The sequence below is a fragment of the Lonchura striata genome, chromosome 9 (assembly GCF_046129695.1).
Source record: "Lonchura striata isolate bLonStr1 chromosome 9, bLonStr1.mat, whole genome shotgun sequence".
NCBI lineage: Eukaryota > Metazoa > Chordata > Aves > Passeriformes > Estrildidae > Lonchura > Lonchura striata.
In genome coordinates this window covers 26,379,267-26,407,095 of record NC_134611.1, presented here as the reverse complement: position 1 = coordinate 26,407,095, position 27,829 = coordinate 26,379,267, and the positions used below count along the sequence as shown (strand labels likewise).

The 27,829-nt window shown below is 39.5% G+C and overlaps 1 protein-coding gene across 1 annotated transcript; it reads right to left on the bottom strand.

Moving 5' to 3' along the window:
- Positions 1 to 339: 339 nt before the first annotated feature.
- ASPM (assembly factor for spindle microtubules) lies at positions 340 to 27,639 on the bottom strand. The gene is made up of 29 exons (XM_031505598.2): positions 27,349 to 27,639; positions 25,882 to 26,025; positions 24,158 to 25,511; positions 22,253 to 22,354; positions 21,371 to 21,517; positions 20,533 to 20,778; positions 20,311 to 20,378; positions 19,623 to 19,764; positions 19,416 to 19,546; positions 18,985 to 19,160; positions 18,742 to 18,887; positions 18,578 to 18,663; positions 17,005 to 17,220; positions 15,939 to 16,149; positions 15,710 to 15,855; positions 15,488 to 15,616; positions 14,399 to 14,593; positions 8,521 to 13,146; positions 7,382 to 7,531; positions 6,917 to 7,086; positions 5,941 to 6,100; positions 5,239 to 5,448; positions 4,607 to 4,756; positions 2,921 to 3,112; positions 2,290 to 2,482; positions 1,654 to 1,808; positions 938 to 1,114; positions 525 to 697; positions 340 to 446 (listed from the first exon to the last, which is right to left on the bottom strand). Exons 1-29 carry the CDS (start codon positions 27,637 to 27,639, stop codon positions 341 to 343), a joined length of 10,392 nt encoding a protein of 3,463 aa, XP_031361458.1. The 3' UTR covers position 340.
- Between the last annotated feature and the right edge of the window lie 190 nt (positions 27,640 to 27,829).

Below are 27,829 nucleotides of genomic sequence, written 5' to 3'. Positions count from 1 at the left end.
TGCTTTAAATGGAATTCTACAATATCTAATCAGAGTGAAAAATCCCATGCTGTGTGTAATATTCACAGCAGTGGGACAGCAATATATTACTGCACTAGTGAAATTTCCAGTGAAATCCAGTTAACTGATTTTATTGTACAATTGCTTTTGGTAGTAGTACAAAATACAGTTTCAAAACAGTATGCAATACAAAAAGTTACCAAAATGTTAATGTCAATCTGAAAAAAACATTTCAAACAGTAGTTTAACACTTACGGGTTTTTATAAATCATTTATGCATTTATAAATCATTTATCCATATATACTGTACAAATACATCTTCCTATACATTATTTACATTTCAGTAGCAGGCAATACCAAGTGTGTCCATCACCATCAAAATTGCTTGCAGAGGATCCATGATTTCTTGCATGTTGTCTTTCCTCAAGACCCAGTCTGGTTTAATCCTGTGAAAAGATTAGTGGCTTGCATTAAAATATTTCAATGTCAGAGCAGAAATAGAAGACTAATTTTTAAGCACTTACCTTGAAACTGTTTTTATTCTTAGAGGAGTTACTGGAACAGAGGAGCTCCCACCTAAGGCAGTGTTTGTTTTCTCTTTCACGAGTGTTCTCTCTGCATCCATCCTGTGTTTCCGAGCTGTGAGCTTATAGAGGCTCTGGATGCAAGAAACTGTTCTTGGCATGCCTCGGATTTCCTGAGGAAAGGTGAGAACAGCACACAGTCAATACTGCAAGTTCAAACGCAGCTTAAATCAAGAAAATATGACTGTGTTCACCATCTTGGAAATGCAGGGGTTTTTTAAAACAGAATTTCATTGAAATTAATATTACAGCCGTAACAGGCATGGGAGACAAAAAAAATTACAAACATCACCAAAACATGCAATTAAAGTATATTAAATTAAGCCATTAATCCTTCAACATTTAGGTCTTACCAAAGCTCTTTTAGAGTCCTTTGAAAGGATGGCCAGTAAACAACAGGTCTTTGTGAAAATGCTTCCTCCTTTCTCTGAAACTTTGTCCCCAGCTTTGCCCCTGTACATTTGCAGTAGGTCTAGTAAAGTATCTATGGAATTTTCAGCTTCATAAACTGCTTGAGTAGTTCTTTCATACTGTTAAACAGGAAAGAGACAAGAGAGCTTCTATAGACAGATCTTTAAAGTATCTATAGTTTACAGGTTGCTATTTAGAGGTTAGAGGAAAAAGCAAAGCCCATATTCTCCCTTAGAATAAATTTGTAGCTGAACTGGTATCCAAGCAATACAAATCACTTCTGTATTTACACAATTGTAACAGATTATAAAAAGGTGCCTTTTGTGCTTCCTCCCTTGTTTAGAGACCCATAGAATCTGATTCCATATTTATAATAAAGAAATAAATCAGAATAATTTCAGAGAAATTTTAAAAATATTTGTGATACCTTGCAATGCCTAAAGGCCATGAAATAATTTTTTCCCCAAAAACCTTATATAACTATTACAAAGTAAATCAATAATTGGTTTCAGAACCACAGTGAAAAGCAGAATCTCTTTTTATTCAAAACTACTACTTTGTTGCTCTGGATTTATGAAGAAATTTTGTGGATAAACAAGTACTATAATTAAGTAGCCTACACTGCTTATAAACCTGCAAAAGAAAATATTAAAGTTACCTTTGAAACATTGAGTAGAACCTGAACTGAGTATCTGATCACATCCATGCATGGAACACTCCGGTTGCAGCTTCGAATCAGAAGGAAAATACTGAAGATTGCTCTGCTCTGGGCCATATTTTCACAACACAGTGGGGACAGCCTGGTAGCCACCTCTAAAATAATTAAAGAAATACAGATAGAGAAAACTCTGAAGTTCGAGCAAAATAATTACAAACTAGGATTTTCTCTGTTTTTAAGTAAAAGTGCAAAGTAAAAACTGCAATTACTGATTTAAGTGTTTTTAAAGCAATAGTTTTAATATGCTGGACTAAAAATTAAGACAAAATTATCCACGAGAACATATACTGATAGTAAACATGATAATAAACTTATGTTAAGTATAGCACTACCAGGACTGACAGAAAAATTAGAGCAATCATACAGGATTTCCTTTCTCTACGTTACCATTTAAATATTCTTCTTAAATCAATAATCTAATTTTAGTCTGGAAAACCCTCTATTATACCCTCTAACGCTCACATTTTATAGCCATGCAGAACGCCTAAATATCATTATGAACTCTCATCAGCTGAAAAAAAATCCAGTTTTTATCATTCTGAAAATCCATCAGTTATAATAAAACAAAATACTTACCAAGATGCTTTAGTGCTGCAAGAATGTAGGAGAGATGTTTGTATTTCAGGAGATGGTCAATTGCAATTGAAGTTCTGTTACCTAGCTTGTTTTCTTCCCTGCTCTTTTCATTGGCCTTTTCTAAACTGCGTCTTAAAGCTCTGGTTTTTGCTGTGTCAGTCATCTTTCTCCAAGAATATCCCCTCCACAAAGCCTACAGAAAAGGAATTCCACAAAGAGAAAAAGTTGTAAAGGAGAGACAAGACAGCTGAACTTCCATCACCACTCCTAATCAGTTTTACACAAGTCTGACAAAGTACTGAGTGACCTTAGCTATTCAATTTTAAGTCATTAACACTCGGTGTTTATCTTCAAATACTGGACTTTCAAAGACAAAAGGCAAAAAAATCCATATTCAGTCCACATACACTCCCACTAAGTCATCTCCACCATTATTCTGCTTGGTATTCCTTCATGATCTGTTTGCCTTCAGCTTTCGTGGCTAAACCAAAGCTGACTTGGCTTGCAATTTCAGTGATAAAGTCATCAACCAAGGCAAAGGTCTTTCCTCTCCCCAAAAACCCATGAGAAAAAACCAGCTAATAAAAATAAACAAACCCAAACCTGTTATTTTCTTACAAGAGGCATTTACCTGGAATTTAATTATTCCCACTGCCAGCCTCCTCCTGCGCCTGCGGGCGAGGAACGCGCGCGCGTTTCTCTGGATCACGGCGGCCGCCTCGCTCCTGCGGTTCAGCCAACCTCGCAGTGCGCGTTGCAACACAACGACTCTCTGGTAATCTCGTAAAAATCGCCTCCGTTGTATTTTTGCTCTGAACCAGCTCTGTTTAAAATGAAAGCACCCTTCTGTTTATTTAAAACTCTTCCCCTATGTTCCCTTTTCCCACCCTAATTGAGCACTGATAAAAAGTGAGTGTTTTAACACTAGCTTTGATAAATACAGGTACTATAAACATCGCCAGTCATAAATAACCTCCAGGACTCTGATAGGGCTTGGGTAGCTGAAATACAAGACTGCAGAATGAAATCTTAATAGGAATTCTCACAGAAGTCACAGAATAACTGGGTTGGAAGAGACCTTAAAGATCATTGAGTCCAACCCATTCCCCAACACCTCAACTAAATGCTGCCACCCAGTGCCACATCCAGTCTTTTTTTAAACCATCTAGGGATGGTGACTCCACCACCTCCCTGGGCAGACCATTCCAGAACTTTATCACCCTTTCTCTAAAAACCTTTTTCCTAATATGCAGCCTATATGTCCCTTGACACACTAGGGAAGCATTCTGAGGAGAGAAAGGTAGACAAGGGGATATATAGAACAGTTTTCAATTAGAAGGGACCTACAATGATCATTCAGACCGACTGTCTGACCAGTCTTCAGGGCTGACCGAAAGATAAAGTATGTAACTCTCCCAGTTTATACTTGTGTCCAGCTTACTATGACCTAGGAGTTCTCTCTTGGCTGGCTTTTAAGAACCACCATGCCACTTTCCTCATTTCCCAGCTCTGTTTCTTCCCTTCTGTAAACAAAGAAGGGACACAGGGTACTGTGTGCCAAATCAGAGCAAAAAAATACTTTTCCATCCATCCTCTCTTGCCCTAAAGGAAAAAACTAACTTATAGGGAAAAAGAACAGATTTTTATATATGGAGATGTAGTAGGGCAAAGTTTGCCATGACATCCTTGACCAGAGAACACCTATTTCAGAGCTCCCATTTCAGGCTCTCCATTTATCTAGTGCTGATTTCCCATACTGGAACTAAGCTAATGTTCACTTCGGAGACCTGCAAATAATTTAAAAATTTTGGTAGTGCTGCAATACAGACCTGATTGTGATTTTGTTCTTAGATAAGTAAAACCTGGTTTTATTAAAATCCTGCAACCTACACTGGCTCTGATACCACTGCTAGATCAGAAGCATCCAACCAAATAAATCACAGTATCTCAAGGGATTATTCATGTAAGGAGATGCTCTACATTTCACAAACCCTACAGGTTGTTGTGTCTGATCTTTTCTACCTCCAGTAGGACATAAAGAAATAGGCTAAGACAGCACTCAGATTTCTTTAGCAAGCTTGACAGTCTGAAGGAAATAAACTTTCCTATCCATTCTCAGCTTTAAAATGCTTAAGCCTCCAGAGCTTGCTTAGCTGTGTATAAGCAGTATTATTTAATAAATCACTTATTTAATAAGTCTCCATAATTTAGCTTTATTTTCACATGTGAAGGAACTACATTGTCTTAGTGCTACAGCTTAGCTCATAGAAAACCAGTTAGACTATTACACAAATCATTCAGCCTTAATCAGACCAACCTGTATTATAAGAACAGATGAGATCTGGGTTTGAGCAAGTTTTAAGGTGAGATGAATTCTGTAGGCCCTTTGAATTTTAATTGCAGAGATATGATGATATGCAGCTGCTGCAAAATAAAGAAGTCTTTTCTTTTGTTTCTGTTCTGAAATCTGTAGAAGGAAAACAAAATGGGGAACATCATTAATTTTCATACTCTGAGGTAGCTGGATGTTCACACAAAGAACATAGTCCACAGCAATATAACATTAGATAATGAAAATCAGAACTAAAGTAAGCCACCACTCTGCAGTACTAGGTCTCTAAATGGTAACACAGAGAAGTGATTGTAAGAAACATCATCAATAAATGGCAAGCCTATGTGTGCAGAATTATCAATTATAGGTAAGCCACAAAGATCTCAGAAGCTAAAACAACACCCAACAGTGAAAATCTATTTTAGTTCTAAAGAATTGTAAGAAAAGGCTCAAACTGAGTTTGATCTATTCTGGCCCCAACCAATACCCAAAGCAGCAAAAAAGAACTTAATTGCAACACCAATAAATGAAGATTTCCTCTCTTTGCCAGTCAGAATTAATGGTAAAACAGGTCTAGAGATACTTTACATCCAAAGCAAAGTTTGAATTATACCAACCTTTTTCCTGACTAAATAACCCCGGATAAATGCTTGCAGTTTAATGACAGCTCTTCTAGTCTTGTTGTATTTCACAAATTGAAGCCTGCCTTCCTGCCAAGCCCGCAGATGTTTTTGGATAATTACAGCAGCAGCTTTTTGTTGAACATATTTCCTTCTTGTCTTGAAACCTCTATATGCACTCTGGATCAGACATGCAGCCTGGTGCTTCTGAAAAAGATACCAAAGAATGCATTGATAATTAAAATTTGTTCATTCGTGTCAGGATTAGTATATGTTTATTTTTAGTTCTAGGGGTTTTTTCCCATCATAAGAACAAAAATGGAATGAGAAGTGCAAGTAAACTCATACAGTAGCAGTTTATATAAAATGCACTTTCACAGTTTGGAAGGTCTTTTCATTTACCTAAATGGGGTCAAAATATGGGCTTAATCTTTTGCAAGCAATACAGCCAGCAGAAACTTTGGCATTTTATTTTGGTATCTCTATATACAGGGATAATTCAACAATTGGAACTATTCAAAATCAAATTTTTTGCTTAAAGCAAAAAAGGCTATTTCATATTTTGGAGATGAAACACCTTTTATTTGAACAATCTTCACTCAGGTTCCACCCTTTCTATGCTTCTGCACATTGATGACAAAAATCAAATACATTGAAAACTTTTCATGCAACCATGCCACATCAGAGTGCAAAACATACCTCTCTTAGAAGCCTCCTGGCCCTGTACTGCCTGTATGCCAACTGAATCTTGACTGCAGCACTCCTGGTTGCCAGAAACTGCTGCCGAAGCCTTCGTGCAGTGCAGGTCGCTCTCCAGGCTCTTTGAATGGTAAGGGCACAGGACTTCATTTTCAAAAACCTAAAATAGAAATGCATTTTTAAGTAAGAAAACAGTGATGGTTTATAAAATCATTAAGATAGATATTGGGAAAGCACAGCTGTTCTCAAACAGATCTTGGAACATCAGAAAATGGGATAGCCAGCAACACTGGCAGAAGGAGTGGTTTAAACAGAAGACACTTTCTGCTTTCCCATAGGAGGTATTTTCCTAACTTACTGCCAAAGGAGGCTGGGGAGGAACACAGCAGTTTGAAAGGCATTGGACAGATTGACATACAACAGGTCCATAAAAGGTTAATAACAGGAATAGGCAGGGATGTTTAAAAAGCAGGGATGCTGAGGGAGGACCTTGTATCCCTGAACAGCATCCCCAACTGCTACTGGCATGGGACAGTTCAGAAGGAGATGAGCTACGAGGCTGACCTCATAGCAAAATAAACATAAACCAGTTTAAGTATTGCATTGTGGATTAAAATTAAATAGTTTTTCAACCTACAAGTTGTATGCTGGAATTTTAACAATATCCAGGACATTTTTCTTGCAAAAGAGAGAAGTGAAAAAAAGATCAAGGCCTACTCTTTCTAGAGCCCCAATACACATAATTTAAACTTGTGAAGGAGTTTCCATTCCAGGAAAGTGATTAAATGTAATGAAAATCTTGTGCAAAAGAGCAACCCCACCTGCACCAATAGGGTTATACTCACACACATTACAAGGATGCTGCAGGGGCAGAGGCTGAGAACCTGAAGAGTTCTAAAGAGTGCAGTGCAGCACTAAAGAATTACATAGCAAAAGCTTTACAAAGTGGAATGATGCATCTCAGATTGGGCATTACCGTGTCCGAAGCTGTTTGGCTCTGAGGTGACTCTGGATGACAAGGGTAGCTCTGAGCACAGACAGGGGGTATTCTTTCCATGCCTTGTGACCTGGGAACCAGACTTGGATGGCTCGTGCTGCTCTCATTTTGTTAACCCACTGCCTGGCTTTATAACCTCTGTATGCTGCCTATTAAGAGAAATAAAAATAAAGAAAAAAATCAGAACTGTTAATGGAATGAACACAATTAAAAATATCACATCAACAGGAACAATTTTTGGGATTTCTACATCTAAAATAGTACAAATAGTTAAGTTCTCACAACTAGAAGATGTTTTCAAAAGCAAGTGGAACAGATTCAGGGAAATACCACAAATGCTGCTCTTTACCATTAGTCTGCAAAAATAACTCTATTGTGAAGAAATAAATGCAAAAGATTAAAAAACCCAAACAAACACTCAAAAAACCCCACTTTTATGATTACCTGAATTGTGATAGCAGCTTTTTTCATTTGATGAAATCTGTGTTGATCAATATTTCGCATCCGATGGGCTCTGTAGTGCTGCTGTATTAACACAGCAGAAAATTTGCACAGAAGATATTTCTGTCTCTCAAGAAACCCACGGAAAGAGGCCTTCAAAGAAAAAGACAAACTTTGAATATTTCACCACTTGCATCATATCAGCTGGGAATGTTTGCATTTTTCTATGTACAGCTGTACTCACTGGCTTGCTATAAAAGCAACAATTAAATAAACATATTTCCAATGTCAAAAGTAATTATTTTTTTCTACCTTTTAAGGAAAGTAACCATCCTCCTATTGTTCAGGATGTATAAGTTAAACATTCAGAAAATAACTAAGCAGATACCAATCCCCCCAAAACATGGAGGTGAGGAAAGCACATCTGATTTCTATTAGTTAAGTAGAACGTGTGGTCTCCAACAATAGAGTAAAACCAACCTAAGACATTCACATAGAATCCTAGAATAGTTTGGATTGGAAGGGACCTTTACGATAGCCTAGTTCCAAACCACCCAACATGGGCAGGGATACCCCTTAGATCAGGCTTCTCAGGGACACAAATTATTATGAGATATTATTTCCCTTTCTTCCTTGATTTGGGGGAATTTTCCTCCTTACTTTCCTCTTTAAAAGGTCAGTTAGACACTTTGATTAGTCTAGGGTCAATTAGTAAACCTAGGAATACTAATATGGTTGATTTACTCACACCTTCCTAAATATGAGTCCTTAGGAATGTAGCAATTTTGGGTTTTGCCATTTATATCACTTTATACCTGCTACCCGTGCCCTTCTCATGAAGAGAGCTTTCATTCATATTCTCATCAAAGAAAACATTAATTAAGCCACCAATATTTAGAGGTGAAATTCAGTTGTCTTAAAGAACCTTATTTGTGTGTACTGTGGTAGTAAGCTTTATATATCTGCCCTGTAGTACACTTCTACTGTGAAGAATTGTAGAAGTGAAACAGTTCTATTTCACTGAACTGCGAAACTAATTCTATTTAGTTTTAAACTGTGGTTTGCAAAACCAGTAGATCTTTAAAACACCTCTAAATGAAAAACAAAACACGCAAATCCCAGTACTATTCATTCAGAAGTACCTGAATTTTAATTGTGCTTGCTTTCATTTTGTGAAACCTCTTCCTTTCGATGTATCCTCTGACTGTGGCCTGCACAAGGACAACGTTCCTCCGGGTTTGTAAGTAAGCCATTCTCTGCTGCTTCACAATCAGGTGGGATCGGTAGTGCCGCTGCAGGACAACTGCTGCTCTTCTATAGCTCATATACTGTGACTTACATTTATGCATTAAGTAATAGGATTGCAATGTAACAGTTGCTGCTCTGAGTTGGATGTATCTTCTACGCTGCAGAGCCATCTGAAGAAAAGACTGAATCTTTCTTGCAGCTCTTAGCTGCCTTGCTGTTTTTCTTGCTTTCATAGCTCGGAAGGCAGACTGAATAACTACTATGGCTTGTCTTTGAGCCAAGTACTGTGCCCTCTGTGCACGAGCCCTGAGACACCCCCTGTACCAGCTCTGAACAGCAACTGCTGAGCTCCGGAGCAGTACATAGCACGTCCGGGCTCTCCAGCATCGGAACACGGACTGGATCATTATTGCTGCTGATTTCTGCCTAAGAAAGCGTCTCCTCTCCATGCACATTCTTAGGAATGACTGAATGTGCCGTGCAGCAACATTGGCTTTATACAACTGCCTGGCTTTCCTAGCACGAAAAGCAGCTTGAAGGCAAATGACAGCCTTTCTTATTTCTGCATAATTTCTCGTGGCAGCTTCTCTTGCCATTTTGGCTCTGAACCTCTGCTGTGTGACCGTGGCAGCCCAGCACAGCTGTTTGTAACACCTACGTTGTACATACATGCGATAGCTGGACTGTATTACAAGTGCTGAAACATGCAGGAGTTTCAGTTCCTGACGTGCCCTCATGCCCCTGTATGCTGCTTGGATAACAAGAACAGAATTTCTCATTGTCAGATACTTCTTGCGTTGGTTCTTTCCTTTCAAATAGCATCGGTAGTAGTTCTGTATAAGCATAGCTGCAATTCTCATATTCTGATAAGCCCTTCTATCCCTGAGCATTCTGTAGGATGCCTGTATTGTACTGGCAGCTGAATGCATGTGCTTGAGACTCCTTCTCACCCTGACACCTCTGTACACAGCCTGGATGTGAATAGCTGCTCTGCGGAGAGAGTGATATTCCAAAGCATGCTGCCTTGCCAGAGCCAAAGCTCGGTACCTTCTCTGAAAAACAAGAGTAGCTGCTTTAAGAGAGAGATATCTCTGACGTTCTCTGAAGGCTTTAAAGTTTTTCTGAACCACAGTTGCAGCATGGTGCATTTCTTGCTGTTGTTTTCTCACTTGCATGTCTCGAAAAGCCCTCTGTATACAAGTTGCTGCTTTCTTCAATGAAGTGTAATGCTCTACAGCAATTTTCCTGAGCCTGTGGGCTCTGTACCTCCTCTGTATTAGCTGGGCTGCCCACTGAACTTTCCTATAATGACAGTACTGCCTATACATTCGGTAGTTTCTCTGTATTGTAAGCGCTGCCTCACGTTGTCTCTTCAGGAAGCATCTTATTTTCATTCCTCTGTAGGCAGCTTGAAGAACTAAAACAGAATTGCACAGTTTTAAGTACTTTTCTCTCTCACGCTTCCCTTCCCTGTAAGCTCGATAACGTTGCTGTATGATTACTGAAGCAAGCCTGAGTGCTTGATAAGAAGTGTAAATTTTATGCATTCTTAACATTGCTTGAATAACTGTAGCAGCTTGATGCATTTGCTGCATTTTTTTCCTTACCACAAATCCTCTATAAGCAGACTGTATGATAACAGCAGCATTAAGGAGAGAGAGATATTTTTGACGCTGACTATTTGCTATTTTTGTTGCTCTGTATTTTCTCTGAACTACAATAGCAGCTGACTTAATGGAAAGAAAACATTTTCTTTCAAGGAAAGTTCTAAACCTTCTTTGAATAATCGCAGCTGATACATTCATGGTTCTGAGAAGTCTTCTTGTTTTCATTCCACGGAATGCAGCCTGGATGTGCAGTACAGCATTTTTCACAATCATGTATTTGTGAACTTGTGCATCTCTTTCCTTACAAGCACGGAACCACTGCTGAATCTGCCTCGTTGCAAGCAACAACTTTCTGAAATTCCTCTGTTGTTTGTGCATCCGATAATAGGACTGGATTATTGCTGCTGACTGGTGCATAGTTTTTAGGTCTTGTCGGACTTTCATTCCTCTGTAAGCAGCTTGGAGGATAACAACAGACTTCTTTAGTTCCAAGTACTTTTTGCGTTGTACTTGACCTAAACAAATTGCTCTGTATTGCCTTTGAATTCTTATTGCTGCCATTCTCATTGACTGATACTTGATGCTCATGCAATACATCTTAAACATGGCTTGGATGCAAACAGCTGCTTGGTGCATACACCGAACTTGCCGTCTCACTCTTACACCTCTGTAGATTGCCTGCACTTGGACTGTGACTCTTTTTAAAGACAAATACCTCTGCCTTTGACATTTAGCATGAGTAATTGCACGGTAACGCCTTTGAATGGCTATAGCTGCAGATCTAAGTCTTCCATATTCCTTCTTGACCAAGTAAGATTTGAAGGCAGCTTGTATAGTTGTTGCAGCTTTGTTTAGTTTGTTCAGTTGTCTCCTCACAGTCATCCCACGGTAAGCAGACTGCAAGACTAACACAGCTGCCTTGGTTTGTAGATAAATTAAACGTTGGGTTTTTTTCATACAGTAGGCTCTATAGTATTTCTGAATCACCATAGTGGCTTGTCTTAGTTTCTTGTATTTTAGTTGATTTATGTGCATTCTGTAATAGGACTGAATAATTGTTGCAAGATGATGTTTCTTCTGAATGGTTCTTCTCACAACTTTCCCCCTCCATAGTGCCTGAAGACACACTGCAGCATTTCGCAGATGAATGTATTCTTGCCGTTGTCTCTGGCCTAGAACCGTGGCTCTGTAATGCCTTTGGATGGTTAGCACAGCATGCTTCACAAGCCTGAATTTCTTCACAGCCATGAATTTTCTGAAGGTAGACTGTATCTTAGTAGCAGCAACGTGCTGTCTTTGAATCTGCTTTCGTACCCTCCAGCCACGAAAAGCTGCTTGTAAAGAAAGCACTGCTGCTCTTGTCATCAAGAAGTTCAGTCTTTGTCTCTTACCACCCTTACAATTTCTGTACCACCTCTGAATTACAATGGAGGCCTGAACCATTGCCTTGTGTTTCACTCGTGCAGCGTGAGCTCTAAAGGCAGTCTGAATTTTAATAGCAGCTCTGCATTCAAGTTTGAGCTTTTTGCGTGTTTTATAGCCCCTGTAGGCTGCCTGTAAGCACACAGCTGCTTTTCTAACTTGCAAGAACTCCTGCCTGTGACACTGGGTCTTTTTGCAGGCACGATAATGTTGTTGAATGACAGTGGCAGCACTATAGATGCTTAAGTAGCGTTGCCGGTCCCTTTTCATTCTGTAGCAGGCCTGAAGTAATATTGCAGCCTCCCTCCACCTCTGTATTTGTTTCCTCACAAGATAGCCTCGAACTAGAGCCTGAATTCTTATGCAACCTCTCTTCAATTTCCTATAATCCTCTTTAAACTGAAGAGCACATCTCCGAGAACGATACCTTCTCTGGACATAAAGCACTGCTTCCCTCAGTGCACAGTAATGCTTACGGACTTGCCTCATCTTTGCAAGAGCTTGAATCTTCACTGTGGCATCTCTCAAGTTTTTAAATCTCTTCCGGGCAACATAAGCACGGAAACTGGACTGAATTTTGATCACAGATCTCAGGATACAAGCCTGTCTCCTGGCTTGCATCCCTCTGTAGGCAGACTGGAGAACAATGGCAGCCAGGCGCACCCTCTGGAAAGCAGCACCTGCTTTTTTAGCTGCCACGTGTGCCCTATACCGGGTCTGAATTACAGAAGCAGCATTTTTAATCTCTTTGTATCTTTTCACTTGTTGGTATCTTCTCACATGTGACTGCAACATAGTAACAGATTTTTTTAACTGCAGGAATCTTTGTTTCTCTCGTTTCATTCTCCACAGTGATTGAATAACACAAGCTGCTTTTGCTTGTCTGTACAGCTCTCGTGCCTTCATGCCCCTAAAAGCAGCTTGGAGAACTATCACTGCTGCACGCTTTTGCAAATAAGACTCTCTCTCACCTTTGGCCAGTTTATAAGCTCTGTAATACTGCTGAATTGTCACTATTTTTGCCCTGTTCTCCTGGTAAACATGTCTGGCCAGCTGACCCCTGTACCAAGCCTGAATCTTGATAACACTTTGCTTAACATGTAGATACTGCTTCAGGTCCCTGTGCATCCTGTACCAAGACTGTATGACAAGGGCAGCCCTCTTTCTCTTAGCCAGTTTTGAAGATCGCCATTTTCGGAAATAACTCTGAATCACCAAAGCTGCTTTAATTTTCTGCTGAATTTTGTATTTTCTCCATCTTCTGAATGCAGACTGAATAGTAAGTGCTGAAGACTTTAGGATTTGGTATCTTTGTCGATTTATTTTTGCCAACTTAGTTGCACGCAGATGTCTCTGAATTGTAACTGTAGCCCCAACAATTTGTTTATATGCAGCAACAGACTTCACCATCCTTATCCTCGCTTGTACAAAAATAATACAGTGTCTTAGCTGTAAGTATCTTCTCCTTGCAGAGTATCTCCTCCAATAAGCCTGCAGATAAAAAAAAAAAGAAAAAAAACTTAGTATTTTCTTCATAGTATGTTGAGTTAAGCATGAATGAGGACTGTCATCTTCAGACTAGTTAAGATTTCTTATTCCTATACTTATCAGAACCACAGAGTATTCTGAGTTGGAAGGTGTGACAGCTAACAGCTGCCCTGGAGGCCTCACAGTCATAGATAACCCTTATTAGAACTGGACCAGTCTATGCTGTTAGGGAAAAGTATTAAGCATCCCTAGGAAAAGGCACTGGGAACCAGGAGATTAAAATTCAAACAAGAGATGCCAGCCAATCCCCAGTGAGCACAGATGCAGGCAGTCATTGGCCAGTGAGCTGGGTGTTACCAAATTCAGTCAATTAGGACCAACCACGTGGGTTTTTGAAAGCCATATAAAAGGGAACCATACTCAGTAAAATTTACTATTGCCATGGGAACTTCTGTGTGTCGAGTCACATCCATCTCAACTGTGACAGGAAGGGACCCACAAGGATTGAGTCCTAGACTTGACTGAATGGCCCATACCAGGATCAAACCCTGACATATTGGTGCCATGCTCTAACCAACCGAGCTCATCTCTGGCTCTTAATCCCTAGGAAGTAAATTCCAGAAATCTATTTAAAAAAAAGAAAAAAAGCAAAAGCTAAATGGTTTTTCAGCATTTTCAATTATGGGAAAAGCTTCCATTTGCCCGGGCAACAGCAGATTCCCTTTTACACTATCTGATAAATCAGTGATTCTTTAAAAATGATTCTGAAAAGTCTTAGGAGTGAAATATTTACATTTGGGTAAGTGGTGGTGAAAGCATCATTAGAAACTGAATTAACTGCCCAAACTACCATTGCCATGTCTGCCACTCTGAATGCGCCCACTGCAGGTGACATAATACTAGGAGAATAATTTTAAAATTTTTTAAAGCTTCTTTAAGTAATGCTCAGCAGCTGCAAAGAAGAAAATCTAAACAATCTCATCAGTCCTTATATAAGTGTTTAACATCCTGTGTTTTAGTGCTTATGGTACTCCAAAATAGTCACCAAGAAGGAATAATTGTTAATTTAATAGCACATTACCATTCCTCTCTGGAGGGAAAAACTCACTAAACCTCTCAAAAGCAAAGGGGGGAAAATAATTTTAAAAAATTACATTTCATGAAAGCATTAATTGCTGCAAGCAGCAAAAATGGACCTTAGCAAGGCTCTATTTTAAGAGGTTTCAAGGTATTTCCTTGCTTTAGATTGTATTACCTGAATGACTGTGGCAGATTTATTTCTGGCTTCCTCCAGTTTTGCCCTTTTCAGATTGAAGAGAGTCATCCTGGCCAGGTATCCTCTCCAGTGCTTCTGGATGAAAATGGCTGCCTCCTCTTTCCTCAGGATGCGTCGACGAGCCAAGAAGTTCATTGCAGATTTTTGAATTATCCGAGCAGCTCTGTCCCTTTCCTACAAAGAATAAATTTCCACTGAACATTAGCTATGGAATTTTCACTCAAATCTTTCATTTGAATAACTATCTACATGAATTTCATAAAATTATACTACATATGCACACATAAGATTAATTAATAAAAATAATGCCTGCAAATACTTAAAGGATTTTGGTTTTGATTCCCTCTCCTCCACCAGCATCTGTACTATTAGTTATTTCAAAAGAGTTGTAAAGGGAGTGTTTTGTCATCATCATTAAGGTTGTGTAGATTTTATGCAGTAAAGAAACTGGAGATGAAAAAGCCTAAATATAGCCTCTATCCCTTTCTACACCACAGATTCTCAGAATATTTCACTTGAACACTGTTCCAACATCAATATGTAACCCAGCAAGACACAGTGGTGGCATTAATCAACCTTAAGGTGTCATAGTTTTTAAAACCTTCACTAAATCTGGTATAACTACCAGAAAATCAAGATACAGAACATCAGAACTCATGAAATTCAATTCAAAAGACTGGTGAACCTTAGCTCCTTAACAAAAATAGTAAATCCATGCAGAAGTTTAATTACTCCTCTCATCTTACAGACATTAATAGGAATTAACTACTCCTTTAGTTTTTAGGAAGCAGTGTGACTATTTTATATTTGAAATATTGGGAGAAGAGTTTAAGGAATGACACACAAAAAAGAACAGTAGTCTCTAAACACCTGTAATAACTTCAGAAGTCTAAAAGAAAAGAGGAGTTTAGTAGATTACACCACCAAGGCCACATATTTTGATGATAGAAATGGCACTCATTAGCTTAAATGCCAATATTAGTCCAACAAATCTGTATTTTCCATTGACTTTACATTCTCTTTTTTTCTTAATGTAGAAGCTAGGAATATTGCACAAGCAAAGACTACCTGAGAGAGTTTCAGTTCCCTTTTCATCCTGTACTTCCTCCAAGCAGCCTGAATTAATCGTGCAGCTCGAGTTTCTTGGCGAAGGTCAAGAAGCCGTGAACACAGAAATGAGAGATAGGTGATAACAACCTACAGAAACACAAAACATAGCAGGGTAAGGGCTCTACAAAAGAGCAGAACACATTCACATGAGGGCAAAACACAACTCTAAAGGTATTTTACCTTCTCATCAGGAATTGTATTTGACATGTCTGCATGATGAATCATTGCTGGTATCCCGCCTAGGTCAGAAACTGCAGCATTGATCAGCTGGAAGTTTTGCTTTTCATTGTCCAGGAGTTCCTTGTATAGGACTGAAGGAGTTTCAGCTTTGTAAAGAAAAAACATTAGTCAAATCAAATTTTGCAAAGAAATAGATTTAACATGAACTTCTGTACATCAAATAACTCACTTTGATCAAATGTTTCTTCCACAACATTTAGAGAAGTGTCAGACTCAGATGAGGAGGAAGAGTTTAGTCCCACTGTAACAGTTCTGGAACATTCTACTGTTTGAGTTGTTCGCTGGCACACAGCTTCCAAAGGCATGTAACAGGGGTGATAGTGATGAATCAAATGACATAATACTCTGCCATCTGAGAAACACACTGTGAAGTTTTCCACCTATTAAATAAAATAAAAATTCCTCGAATTTTTGTACTAGTCAATTGGTATAAACTGGATATAGAATTCTTCTCTTGTACCTTTAAATGTGACCAAGTGCATATTATTTTTTAACAAAAAAATTTAAGCATCTAGTGCTTCCTTTGAACATTTACTGTACAGTGACATACAGTTGTGAGAGCCCAGAAACAAAGGAGTTGTGACTCATTATACAGTGAATCTACAAGGGAAACATTTATGAAAGCAAGCTTTCTACAGCAGAATCCCAAATAAACTCCTATAAATACTTTTACACTAGGTTTTCAACACAGAAATAAGTTCTGAATTTGCATCAGTCCTAAGAGCTGTTTTAGTCTTCAGAAAGTAGCAGCTGCTACTGTATTCTGACCAGAGTCAGGTCTCTGACCAGGGTTTCCCTTCCTGGAATAAGCAAACATATCCCTTCTGAAAAAACATCTCTGAGGAGATGAACTGACCTTATCCCAAAAATTAGTTTAGTGTTCAGAGTTTTTATAAACACTGGAAATTCTATGCACAAATACTTTTAAAATGAAGGCTCAGTAAAAGTCCACAAACAATTCCCATTCCAGCAAAAACTGTTCAACTTTTAAAAAGCATTTTTATGCACAAGACTAATTGGAAGGGGAAATTTTTTGCCCAGACTTGTTTAAAAAGAGAGGTGCAGCTAAACTCACAGAACAATGGTTATATCAAATCAGATTAAACAAAGTCCAGAAAATTACAAATAATTACCATTGACTTCTACTGCATATTTGACGGTTTGAAGAACTCTGCTCTGTAAAGAATTACAACAGCACAGGGTATACTTGTGGAAATGTACACAAAATTATTTACCTTGATATTGTAAAATCTACAAACAGCATTAACCCATGCCATCAGCAGCTTCACATTTTCACTGTAGGTTTGAGATGAGATGCTACTACTGTCTTCCTGTATTCTAAAATAATTTGGATAAGTCTTGCTAGCACCCAATAGTGCTTTTGTCCTGTGTGTGTTCTTCAAAAACTCAATTTCTTCTTTTAAATGTTCCACATTCAGAGAAACATCCACCTGTTAGGAAGAAAAACAAAAAATGAACGTGTCAACAGTCTGACATGTCCTGCATTACAGCTGCTGGATACAGAGCATTAGACATGGCATTTTAAAGAGAACCTACACTCACTTCTTAGCAGCATCTGCTGCACAATCAGTAGTGTATAAATCTGGACTTGGCAGCATAGATGGTGGATAAAAAACCATAAATCTACCCTTCCCACTGTTCTGTGTAAAAGAGTTACTGCATTAGTTTATTAACTAATGGTTAGTTTATAAACCATAGTTTATAAACTAATTAGTTTATTAACCAATGTTGGGAGAAGCAGGTGTAATCCCTGTGTAATTTCAATGTGCTCTCAGAGGAAACAATTTCAGAGTCCTGCCTGCAGTTCCACTTAGCCCATGTACCAATCCTCCTCCTTTAAGGGATTCCAAAGGACTTGAGCTGGTTGGAGAACAAGCAGCATATCCACAGGGCTTGGATAAAGCCACTACTCACTCAAGTTACTCCTCTAATCAAAAGTAATGCAACTGTGACACATGCATCAGAAGAACTAACTGAAGGAAATTAACTACTTAATAGTGCAGCAGTATTCAAGAAAGAAAATAATTACATTTTATTTTTATTATATTGTCCTATCTTAGTGATAGTTCTGTGGCAGAAGTTTTTAATATTCTTGCTTTATATATACTTAATTGCACTTACATTCCGGACTACTTAGTGCTGAAATTCCATATCAACTTTTATCTTATTTTGCTTTTCATATATTGTGTTCCTTCCAACTGAATTTGTCAGTTGGACACTTGTTTTTAAAATACCCTCTGACTCAAATTTACTCTTAAAACAGTCTTTTACTATTTTATTTAGAAAACTATTTTATTAAAAAAACTATTTTGACTTCCTCTACTAACTTTTGAAATGTCCATGCCTAAGAAATCTTCATTCTTATTTCAAGGATGTTTCATCAACTGTTTCAGATAAAAGTAAGAAAAAGTAGCAGAGCCTCAGAGATTGCTCTATAATTGTCTATCAGTGTAACCTCAAAACGTCCTTTTCAGTTACTAAGAGTCTACCTGCAGTTTGAGATCAACATTATTTCACTTTTAAGTATCAATTCTGCTACTATATGGCATAAACTCTGTTTTTTCCAAAAACTTGGATGAATGTGTAAGAAAAAGCACAGTTAAAACATTATCCAAGCTGTATTGTAGGGAACAACAGGCAGTTTAGTAAAGTTTACATGGAGCTTTGAATCTACAAAGCAAATCATTTCAGTCTAAAATTTGATTAGTAGAAGCTTTCATAGGCATCAAATATTTCTCAAAGAGTGGTGTTTTCATTATTCCTTTGTAACTAGCAATTGAACAGTACCTGGAAAGCAAAGACAATTTTCCACAGCAGTGCTAATGTTCGTTCTCTGTGTCTATCCACAATATCTCTGGAGTCAATTGAAGCACCTATCAAATAAAACAAGGGATTAAAGTGTGCTGTAGTTATCTGCTGCAATTAAAATAACCCTGATTTCTAGGCCTTACCAGTTTCATCTTTCAAGTGCACCCCTCGCTCTTTAAGGACATTGAGAACAATTTCCACATTATGCATCTTCTGTAGCCGACTTATTGCAGGAACTCTCAGTTGTTTTGAAAGATTCCAGTTTTTGGTAAGAAGCTCCACTGTTCTCCTAACAAAATAAATGCATGATTTAATGCCTCCAATGTGCTCACGAAATATTATATAAAAGAAAATAAATACTCCAATAGAATTCTGTATCAACGCACACAAGACGAATGCCACATTGTAAGTCCACAGCCAGGTTTGTTACAGCAAAATCAAATTCATCGAGTGGAGTTTGAACATGACTGACAGGGAGTCCTAAGAACCCCAGATGGCGGGAAAGGTCACCTTCACCACTCAGGAAGTCCCGGGAAAATGCAAGCAAAAGGTCTTTGCTAGCCTAAAGTTAGAAAAAAAAAAAAAACCAAAAAACTCTTAACTCTATAATATTTGTCAATCAGAATACAATTTTCATCCCTTGTACCTCCCAAATCACGTTTCATATTTCCTTGTATAATTCTTAAAATTACATATTCTTTAAAAATTATTTTTAGCAAGTCACATAGCTTTAACTTTTGTCAGATTAAAAACAATAAAAATTATACACTGAGTCTTAGGACAACAATGGAGGAAGACATCAAATCCCAGCTCTCACCTTGAACTCTGCATCCTTACAAAAGAGGCAGGGGTCATGGTCAATCATTCTGGACTGTTTGGCACAATCCAGAAAGCAAACCAGCAGCAGCAATTTTTTCAGTGTGAACTTTGACAAAGCTTCTTCATGACCTGAAATGATAGAACTCAATAAGTGATAGTTTAAAAATTAAGTGCTACAAATAAGTTTTTTGGAACTAGTTGTTACCTTCCCGGTAAAGGTGGGGCACGAGGGGATGTCTGTATTCAGTGGCAATGTCAGGGTTCCACAGCAAGCGATTAAGGATAAATATTGCTAAACCCATAACATCACTATTACTCTCCAAAGCTATCAGTTCTCCATAAATAGTCTAATATGAAAGAAGGGGAAAAAAGCAGAAGCAAGTGTTAAAAGTTGCCTTAAATACTATGTGATTTTGTGAATATACATTATTGTTATAATTTATCTCTAAAATAATGAATGGAAATTTATGTCTGAATACCAAACAGTTTTCAAGTCAGTCCCTAAAAGGTAAAGTCAAAGGAAATTTTAGAAGATTTAATCTCATTTAAAAACACATATCTATGTCTGAGAAATCAATCAGGAGTTTCTTTAAGGCCACCACATTCTTCTCCAGTTTAGTAAAGTGAAATTGATAGGGAAACACTTTTGTGTTATTTGCCATGGAATTAACTTCCACTATCCTCGATTAAATATTTTACTTCTTAATAAGATAATCACTATTTTAAAGCAAGTACATTGTAACAATTTAAAACATATGCATCATGCTATAACTGAATTGAACATACCTGAATTAGTATGACAGAAAATGCAAAGAAACACAAAACAACCTCTACTAAAAAAATTGCTAAGTGTGCTTTAAACTTAGATTATAGACTATACACAGTGAACTTACCTCTAGCCCTATACGCAGCCATAAAGGGTTGTAAGATAAAAGCCAATTAAGGATTTTCTGCCTTTCTCCTGCAAGAAAGCATTTTCTAATATTATATCCAGCAAACATTTCAAATTAATGCAAACATTTCTATTAACCAGTTTCAGATTAAGCAAACTCAGTGCGTGAGTAACCCTGCTCCTACTTACAAGAGGAGAGGATTCCAGGTCTCAGTCCTCTTACCTATGTCTTTCCAGAGGTGCCTGTCCCTGCGGACCAGCAGGCGCCTGGTTTCGATCTCTACCTCGAGTTTCTGGATGGCTCTGACCATGCTTTCAGAGGTGAACAGGCGGCAGGCCTGGCGCCGCAGCCTGTTCAGCTTACGGCGAGCTGTGTACGCTTTTAGAGATGCCTCATCTTTCGTGGGTGCCTTAGGAAGGCTCCTTTTGTGATGGTTCTCTTCCCCCAAGATAAGGGCAGCTGCATTTACTGTTTAAACATGCACAAAGAGCAAGCATTTACATCTCAAATAAAGGTAGCTTTGCACACTTCATTTATTTTTTCCCTTCTTTAAACTGACTTTTTTTATTTTTATCCTGATCCTTCAGAAGCTTGTCAGCTGTTGCACTACACATATGTTGTCAAGTACAAGAATACTAGTCAACTATTAAATATAAGAACACTTATTTCATAAGTGAGCAGTGCTAGGAATTCAGTTTTAAGATTAATGGTTCTATCTTCAGTTTTTTCAAGTGAAGCTAAAGATAGTGCAAAAAGTAGGTTATCCTTTTAGTAAAGTGCCAGCTATATTTTCCAGCAGGTGGGGATTCCCCACTCACCACCCACTGAGGAGTGCCACAGCCACAAATTACAGCACATTCTTGGTGCAGAGCACCCTCCCCATGCAGGGGTGTGGTGTGCTTGCCATGAGCTAATGAGCCATCCACACTTATCAGAAGGAGGAAAATATGACAACATATTGTTAAATGTGTGTTAAATGAGTACTACTACTTGTTAGAGTTAATAAAGTATGTAACACAAATCTTAAGAAAATTAGAAGACAAAATTATTGATCTCTTACCTTGTGAGGTATTTGTTTTTACATTGAAGTCATCAGGGGTAAGTACAAAATTTAACCACCACGTGAAACCTCGTTGCTGCTTCTCCTTCCAGCGTTCATCATAAAACATGTTTTTAGCAGCAAAAGGCATCGGGTGCCTAGGGATGACTTAGGAAAAAAAAAAAAAAAGGCAAAACAACAAAAAGCTTAAGTCTTTGCAGTTCTTGAAATGTTGATAATATATATGCATTTCATTCTGGAAAGCATTAATGTTTGACACTCCATTTAGCACTATAGCCGAAAAAAGTAGGTTGCTAAAATCTTCAGTGACTTGTGGATCAGGGGCTGTTAAATAAATTTCAGCCACAAAACATGGCTTAAGTAGTTACAGCCCTAGAACTAAGACAAGATATCTAGAACCCTAGAAGCAATGGAGTAAACTTAATTGAACTGCATTACATTCAGGAAGAACCATTTTATAGATGCATTTTTCTGATTAGATTAACTTAGTATTCTTAACTGCAAAATTTTTATCTTGTTGGGAAGAAATTTTCTCTTCTGAGATATTCTGTTACTGCTTTAAAATGTTATCAGATCTGGAAGAGGCATTTAACCGATAGCCATCACTAAGCTGGGAGCAGAATTGTAATAGAGATTTTACACTTACAGGTCTGGAAAAAAGTACCATTTAGTTTTAGCTGACCATGTACTGCAACAAATTTTCTTATAAGTAATCAAAACAGATCACAAAAGTTTGCATATATCATTCTACTAAGTATTGATTCATTTCAGGTACTATCTTCTGTTTCCTCTCAGCTCTAACCAGTTAGGTCTTACCTGACACCAGCAGTACAATTGTGATATACTGTTCAGTGTTCTACCAAACACCAGCAGTCTACCTACCTGTTCTCAGTGGTTTCACAAATGTCAGGTGTGACTGTGCCAATCCAGGGACAGGTTTACTAATTCTCTTGGCAGCTTTAGATGTCTTCTGAAGTGAAGAACCTACAAGCATTAACACACAATTATCAACAGCAAATATATCAGTGAAAGTTAACGTATTAGTCACTTTTAAAGTACAGAACTAGAGTAACCTCCATGAATCATTCAAAAGATATTGATGATTTAAAAAGGGGAGGAAGGAAGGTGTGTGAATGCAGGAAACTACAGACTGCCAAGCCCCATGTCTGTGCCTGGGAATATCATGGAACAGATCCTCATGGAAGTTCTGTTAGAGCACATATGACAAGCAGGTGGTTCAAGACAGTGAATGGAGCATGGCTTTACTAAGGGCAAATGGCCCCTGACCTGTCTGGTGGCCCTCTGTAGTGCAGTGGTTGACACAGTCAACAAGGGAAACTGATTGATGTCATCTACCTAGAGCTCTGTAAAGCCCCCCACACAGACCCACATGGCATCCTCATCTCCACACTAGAGAGATGTGGATAAGGAATTTCAGCCTGAGGGTCCATGGCTGTATGCCCACATGGAGGCTGGTGATGAGCAGTGTCCCTCAGGGATCTGTCTTGGGACTGTCCAGCACACCCTTGGCATGTCTGCAGGTGACCTGAAGCTGAGCTGTACAGGTGACACAGATTGTGAGAAGAACCCAGAGAGAGCAGCCCTGCAGAGGAGGAATTAGGGGTTCTGGTGGATGAGATGCTGGATATGAGCCAAGAGTGTGCACTCACAGCACAGAAGGCAAACTGAATCCTGGCCTGTGTCAAAAGAGGGGTGGCCAGAGGTCAAGGGAGGAGATTGTTCCCCTCTACTCTGCCCTTGTCCAGCCCATCTAGCTTTATCCTAATGGATTATTAGAAAAAACTGGTAGATAACACACTTTTTCCTCTGCATAGCGATACTTTCAGCACCCTGTTTTTATGCAAACCATCTTAAAAAGCCTGACATTGAAGTGCATTACTGAAAGCTCCAAATCAAATCCAGATCACAGAACAGATCATTTAACTGAAGAAAGCAGGATGTGCTATTTTGATCTGAAAGTCACAATTCATTTTTCCTGGTAAATTTTGCAAATTAAATATATATTTAAGTTCCAGACCTTCATTCCCTTCACATTCCAGAACATATTTGGGGTTGGAACAGTTAGAAAACTCCAAATATACTGAAATGCAAGTACCAGCATTTTCTGATCTTCAAGCCACAAAGTACTGGCAACCAATAAGGCAGAGAGAACTACAAAAGGCTGACTTATCTCAGACAGTAAAAAGCAAGCAGAATGAAAAAGAGGAACTTCTTTACTGAAAGGGTGGTTAAGCTGCCCGGGAAAGTGGTGGAGTAACCATCCCTACAAGTGTTGAAAAGGTGCATGGATGTGGCACCTAGAGTTATAGTTTAGTGGTGAACATTGTGGTGCCAAGTTAATGGTTGGACTCAATGTTCCAAGCACTCTTTTCCAACCTTCATGATACTACTTTTGAAAATATGTGACAACGGCAAGGAAGGCACATTCACAATGGTAAATGTACACGTGACAAAATCTTGTGCAGTCAGTTTCCAGAAAATTCAATTTATGTAACAAGGTCTCTGCTCAAGAGCTTTTAGATATTTTACCTATTATTGTCACTAACAAATTTACACATGAATAAAGTAAATTTGAAGTCAATTATATAACCAAAACTGTAACCTAGTTTTGAGTTTCTTAAAACACAGATACCTAACAAATTGCAAAAGCCCTCATATCAGAGATATGAAATATTGCCGACTGTTGCTGGACATTTCAGTTTGCTTTATACATTTCCTAATCAAAGGATCTTTGAGAAAATGGTAAAAGAAGGAAACGCTGCTCACCAGCTTTCTTTCTCTGCCCCACTCTCTCTCCACTCATGGGTTTGAAGGCCGATGGTCCTCTGGTCGTGCGTGTTTGATTGTCTGTGCTAGAGGTAAGAGCTCTCTTTCTTTTCACCTCTTCCACATGCACTGGAGCTGTAACTCTATTTCCTACACATGTTTCACTTTTCCTCTTACGACAGGTAGAAGTTGATCCAGTAGGAGATGAATTTACCTTGTCATTGTGACACTTATTTTCAGATGAAAAGGGAGCTGTAACTGGCAGGTGTTTAGATGTTTCTGCTTCCATATGTCCAGGCACCACCTTAGCACATCCTGCAATTGCTTTATTAAGGCATTTTTTAGATTTTGGCTGGTGGGTTTCTGTTCTTGTTTCTTCAGCAGCACCACGCTTACTTTTTATGACAGTGGCAGAAAGAATTGGACGCTTTTTTGTGCATTCTTTCTGAGAGGGATTGTCAGTCTGAAGTACCTCTGCAGAAGGATAACTGCAGTGATGTTCCTTGGGTTTATCACAATCAAATGCCTGTGATTTTACTTTATGCAGCTCAGAGACTTCATTTAAATTACGTTCTATGTGAACATGTGTTTCTGTCTCTACACCTCCATCTTTTTTCCATTTTGAGGGTTGAAATCTCTTAACAACATAAGTCTGTGTGGTGGACGATATTAATGCTGCCTCAGGCTTAGGAGTCTTTGATGGCTTATCTGACAAACTGTCCTTCACAAACTGATCAGGTGACAGAATTGGAAAAGGCTTTTCTATTACATCTATATCCACTTGATAATTGTCATTTACAAAAGCATCTGGACTTAAAATTCTCCTTGTACTTAAAACAGGTGCAGAGGCTGAGTGTTCTAGAGTGGAAACTGGTGAGAGTGTAAAATTAAGAACCCCTCCATCAGTTGAAATTGGCAATTGTGCTAATCCAGCAAAACTGGAAGCACTTTCAGGTTGCAATTGACTGTGGTCAGTAACACATTTATTGATGGTACAGATGTCTGCCTCAGGCAACAACTCCTTATTTCCAGAGGCAGCAATGTCTGCAAATGCAGTAGACCTTCTCAGGGCAAGCGGCGTGTGAACAGTACTGCCGTGTTCCTTGGGCACTGATGCAATGGGAGATGGAGGTAGCTGATTCTCTGAACCAGCAAGAGGGTCATTTCCTTGCGATGTACTATTCTGCACTGTGTTCTGATTCTCACATGACTGAAGGGGACTTCTAAGTCTATCCACCTTCTGAGAAACCTGAAATGTTTTATTAACATTTTCAATTTCTGAAGTACTCTTCTTAACTTTTACTGCAGATGTTGCTGAAGAGTTCTTCTTTTTTAATGCATCCCAAAGACTCTTCTGAAAAAGAGCCATACATAAAAGTTAGTGTGCTCAGTTTCTAAATTCTACATGTAAAAGTAAACATTACTAGCTTACCCATTCAAAGTTTAAAAAGACTATAAAAAGAACTCCTGATCAAAAATTCACAATACCTTATTTGCAGGTTTGAAAACATTTATTTGGTCATGTTTCAGTTTTATTCTTTAAGCTGTAGTTTATCAGTACCTACTTTCCGACCCAGCTAAAAAGAGTTGAGGACAATGGGCATTTCCACAGCATCATTTATCACTTTATAGTCCTCTGTCACTGAATTTTCTAGTACTAAAACCAATATTTGCATCAGAGATGCCAAAGTAACAGAATTAAGGTACAATAAACACACACTCACCCTTTTCTTCGGGGGCTGCTCAGCAGCACCAAGGAGCACAGCTTGATGTTTTACAACATCGTTAACAACAAAAGACACTAGTTCTCTGATTTTTCCTTCTTCTAATGGTGTCCACGTGACAGAAACAAATATTCTTTGTCCTGCCTATTGGAAAAAAAAACTTAATATTTAGCATTTATGTACACTTTGGTAATTTAAAATCAAGTAATCAAGTAAACAATGAGCAGCATATAGAACATATATTATGACAACATGAAATTATATCAAATTTTAAAATGTTTAAATGAGTTTTCCCTCTTTGGCATGTAAATTTAAGCAACTCCTATCAAAATTGTCGTCTTACTGATAGGTCATATACCTCTGAATCAAACTATGCAACCTCTATCAAAAATGTTGTCTTACTGAAAGGTCATATACCTCTGAATCAAACTACAGTGGAAAACAAGAAGGAATACATATAACACATAGTAGAAGGAGAAGATTTGTGTAAAGGTGAGAAGAGGAAATGACATAATTTTTTGCATGTATTAACCAAATAAGTCCTCCAGAGAAATTCTGAGAGAATTATGGCAGGACAAATAATCAGAGGTTGATTAACTTAGGACATTAGCGAACCCTAAATATAACTGTAAATATTTTTAGCCAAATTTGACATACAAGTCCTTCAACAAAAAGTAAGACACTGCAAATTATCAAGGAAGTCATGAAGGTTTCTAATCATTAATTTCTAAAGGAGCATATCATTCAAGTACTCTGCAATGAGGTGTCACCTTGGTTTTATAAGCCCATTGTTGCAAGAGATGTCCAGAGTGTTTCTTCCTCTCTCACAAACACTCTAGACAGTCTAGATAATTGTAGCTATATGTTCGTCTAAATGGTTCTTTTAAAAACTGGCACCGATTGGACTAGCCACAGTGTACTTTCCTTTAGGCATCGTAAATGTTTAATCCTATTTTAAGCATGCCTTGCACTCTGTTGTACCAGCTAATGAACGTGCAGAACAGCAAACCGGCATCCCCTTCCCTCAGCTTTTTTCCTCAACGTACGCCCTGAAACTTGTTGACAGGTCTCTGTCTTTAGAGCAGCACTCGCAAAGAGCAGCTGCTTTCATTTTGTTTTTATCCTCACCGCAAACGCCTCTGTTGAAGCAGGCTGCGCGCCTTTGCACCGCGGCCGGCCCGGCCCGAGGTCCCGGCCCCGGCCCGAGGTCCCGGCCCCGCCCGAGGTCCCGGCCCCGGCCCGAGGGCCCGGCCCCGCCCGAGGTCCCGGCCCCGCCCGAGGTCCCGGCCCCGGCCCCGGCCCGAGGTCCCGGCCCCGCCGCCCCCGGCTGCCGCACGGCCCCACACGCTCCGGCCTCGGCGGGGCCGCAGCTCCGGGGCCGCGGCCGCCCCACGCCCCGCACGGCTGGGGCTGTCCCGGGCAGCTCCTCCCGAGCTCCTGCCCGTGCCCTGCCGCGTCTCCCCGTACCTCCACAAAGAAGCGGCGGTGCTCGATGCTGAAGCCCCTGGCAGCGGCCGGGAAGCGGTCGATGACCACGTCGGCATCATCCTCATTGGGGTTGTCGATGGCCAGCAGACGCGTGCGGGAGGCGCCCACACGCAGGCGGCCGAAACTGAGGAAGGGCGGCCGGGAAAAGTAGCTCAGAACCAGCACGGCGGGGTCCTCATCCGCGTCCTCCTCACCGCCGCGCAGGGCCCAGCGCCGCCGGCCGAGGTTGCGGTCCCCCCGCGCCGCTGCGGCGGCAGAGCCCGCGGCCATGGCCGGGCAGGCGCGGAGCAGCGGCTCCGCACGGGCAGCGCCGCGCCAACCGCCGCTCGCGCTTTCAAATCCACAGCTCCGCCAATCGCCGCGCGGATCGCCCGCGCTAGTACCGCCCCCTCGCTTCTCAGCCAATCCCAGCGTGGCTCGCGCCCATTCCAATCCACCCCCCTCTCCCCTCCGCCAATCA

Coding starts and splice junctions, on each gene's coding strand:
- ASPM (XM_031505598.2), bottom strand. CDS start 27,639: ATGGCCGCGGGCTCTGCCGCCGCAGCGGCGCGGGGGGACCGCAACCTC. Junction 3,113..4,606: donor CATCTGTTCTTATAATACAG/GTTGGTCTGATT, acceptor CATTTTAAACAG/AGCTGGTTCAGAGCAAAAAT. Junction 1,115..1,653: donor TTCTACTCAATGTTTCAAAG/GTAACTTTAATA, acceptor CCTGTTTAACAG/TATGAAAGAACTACTCAAGC.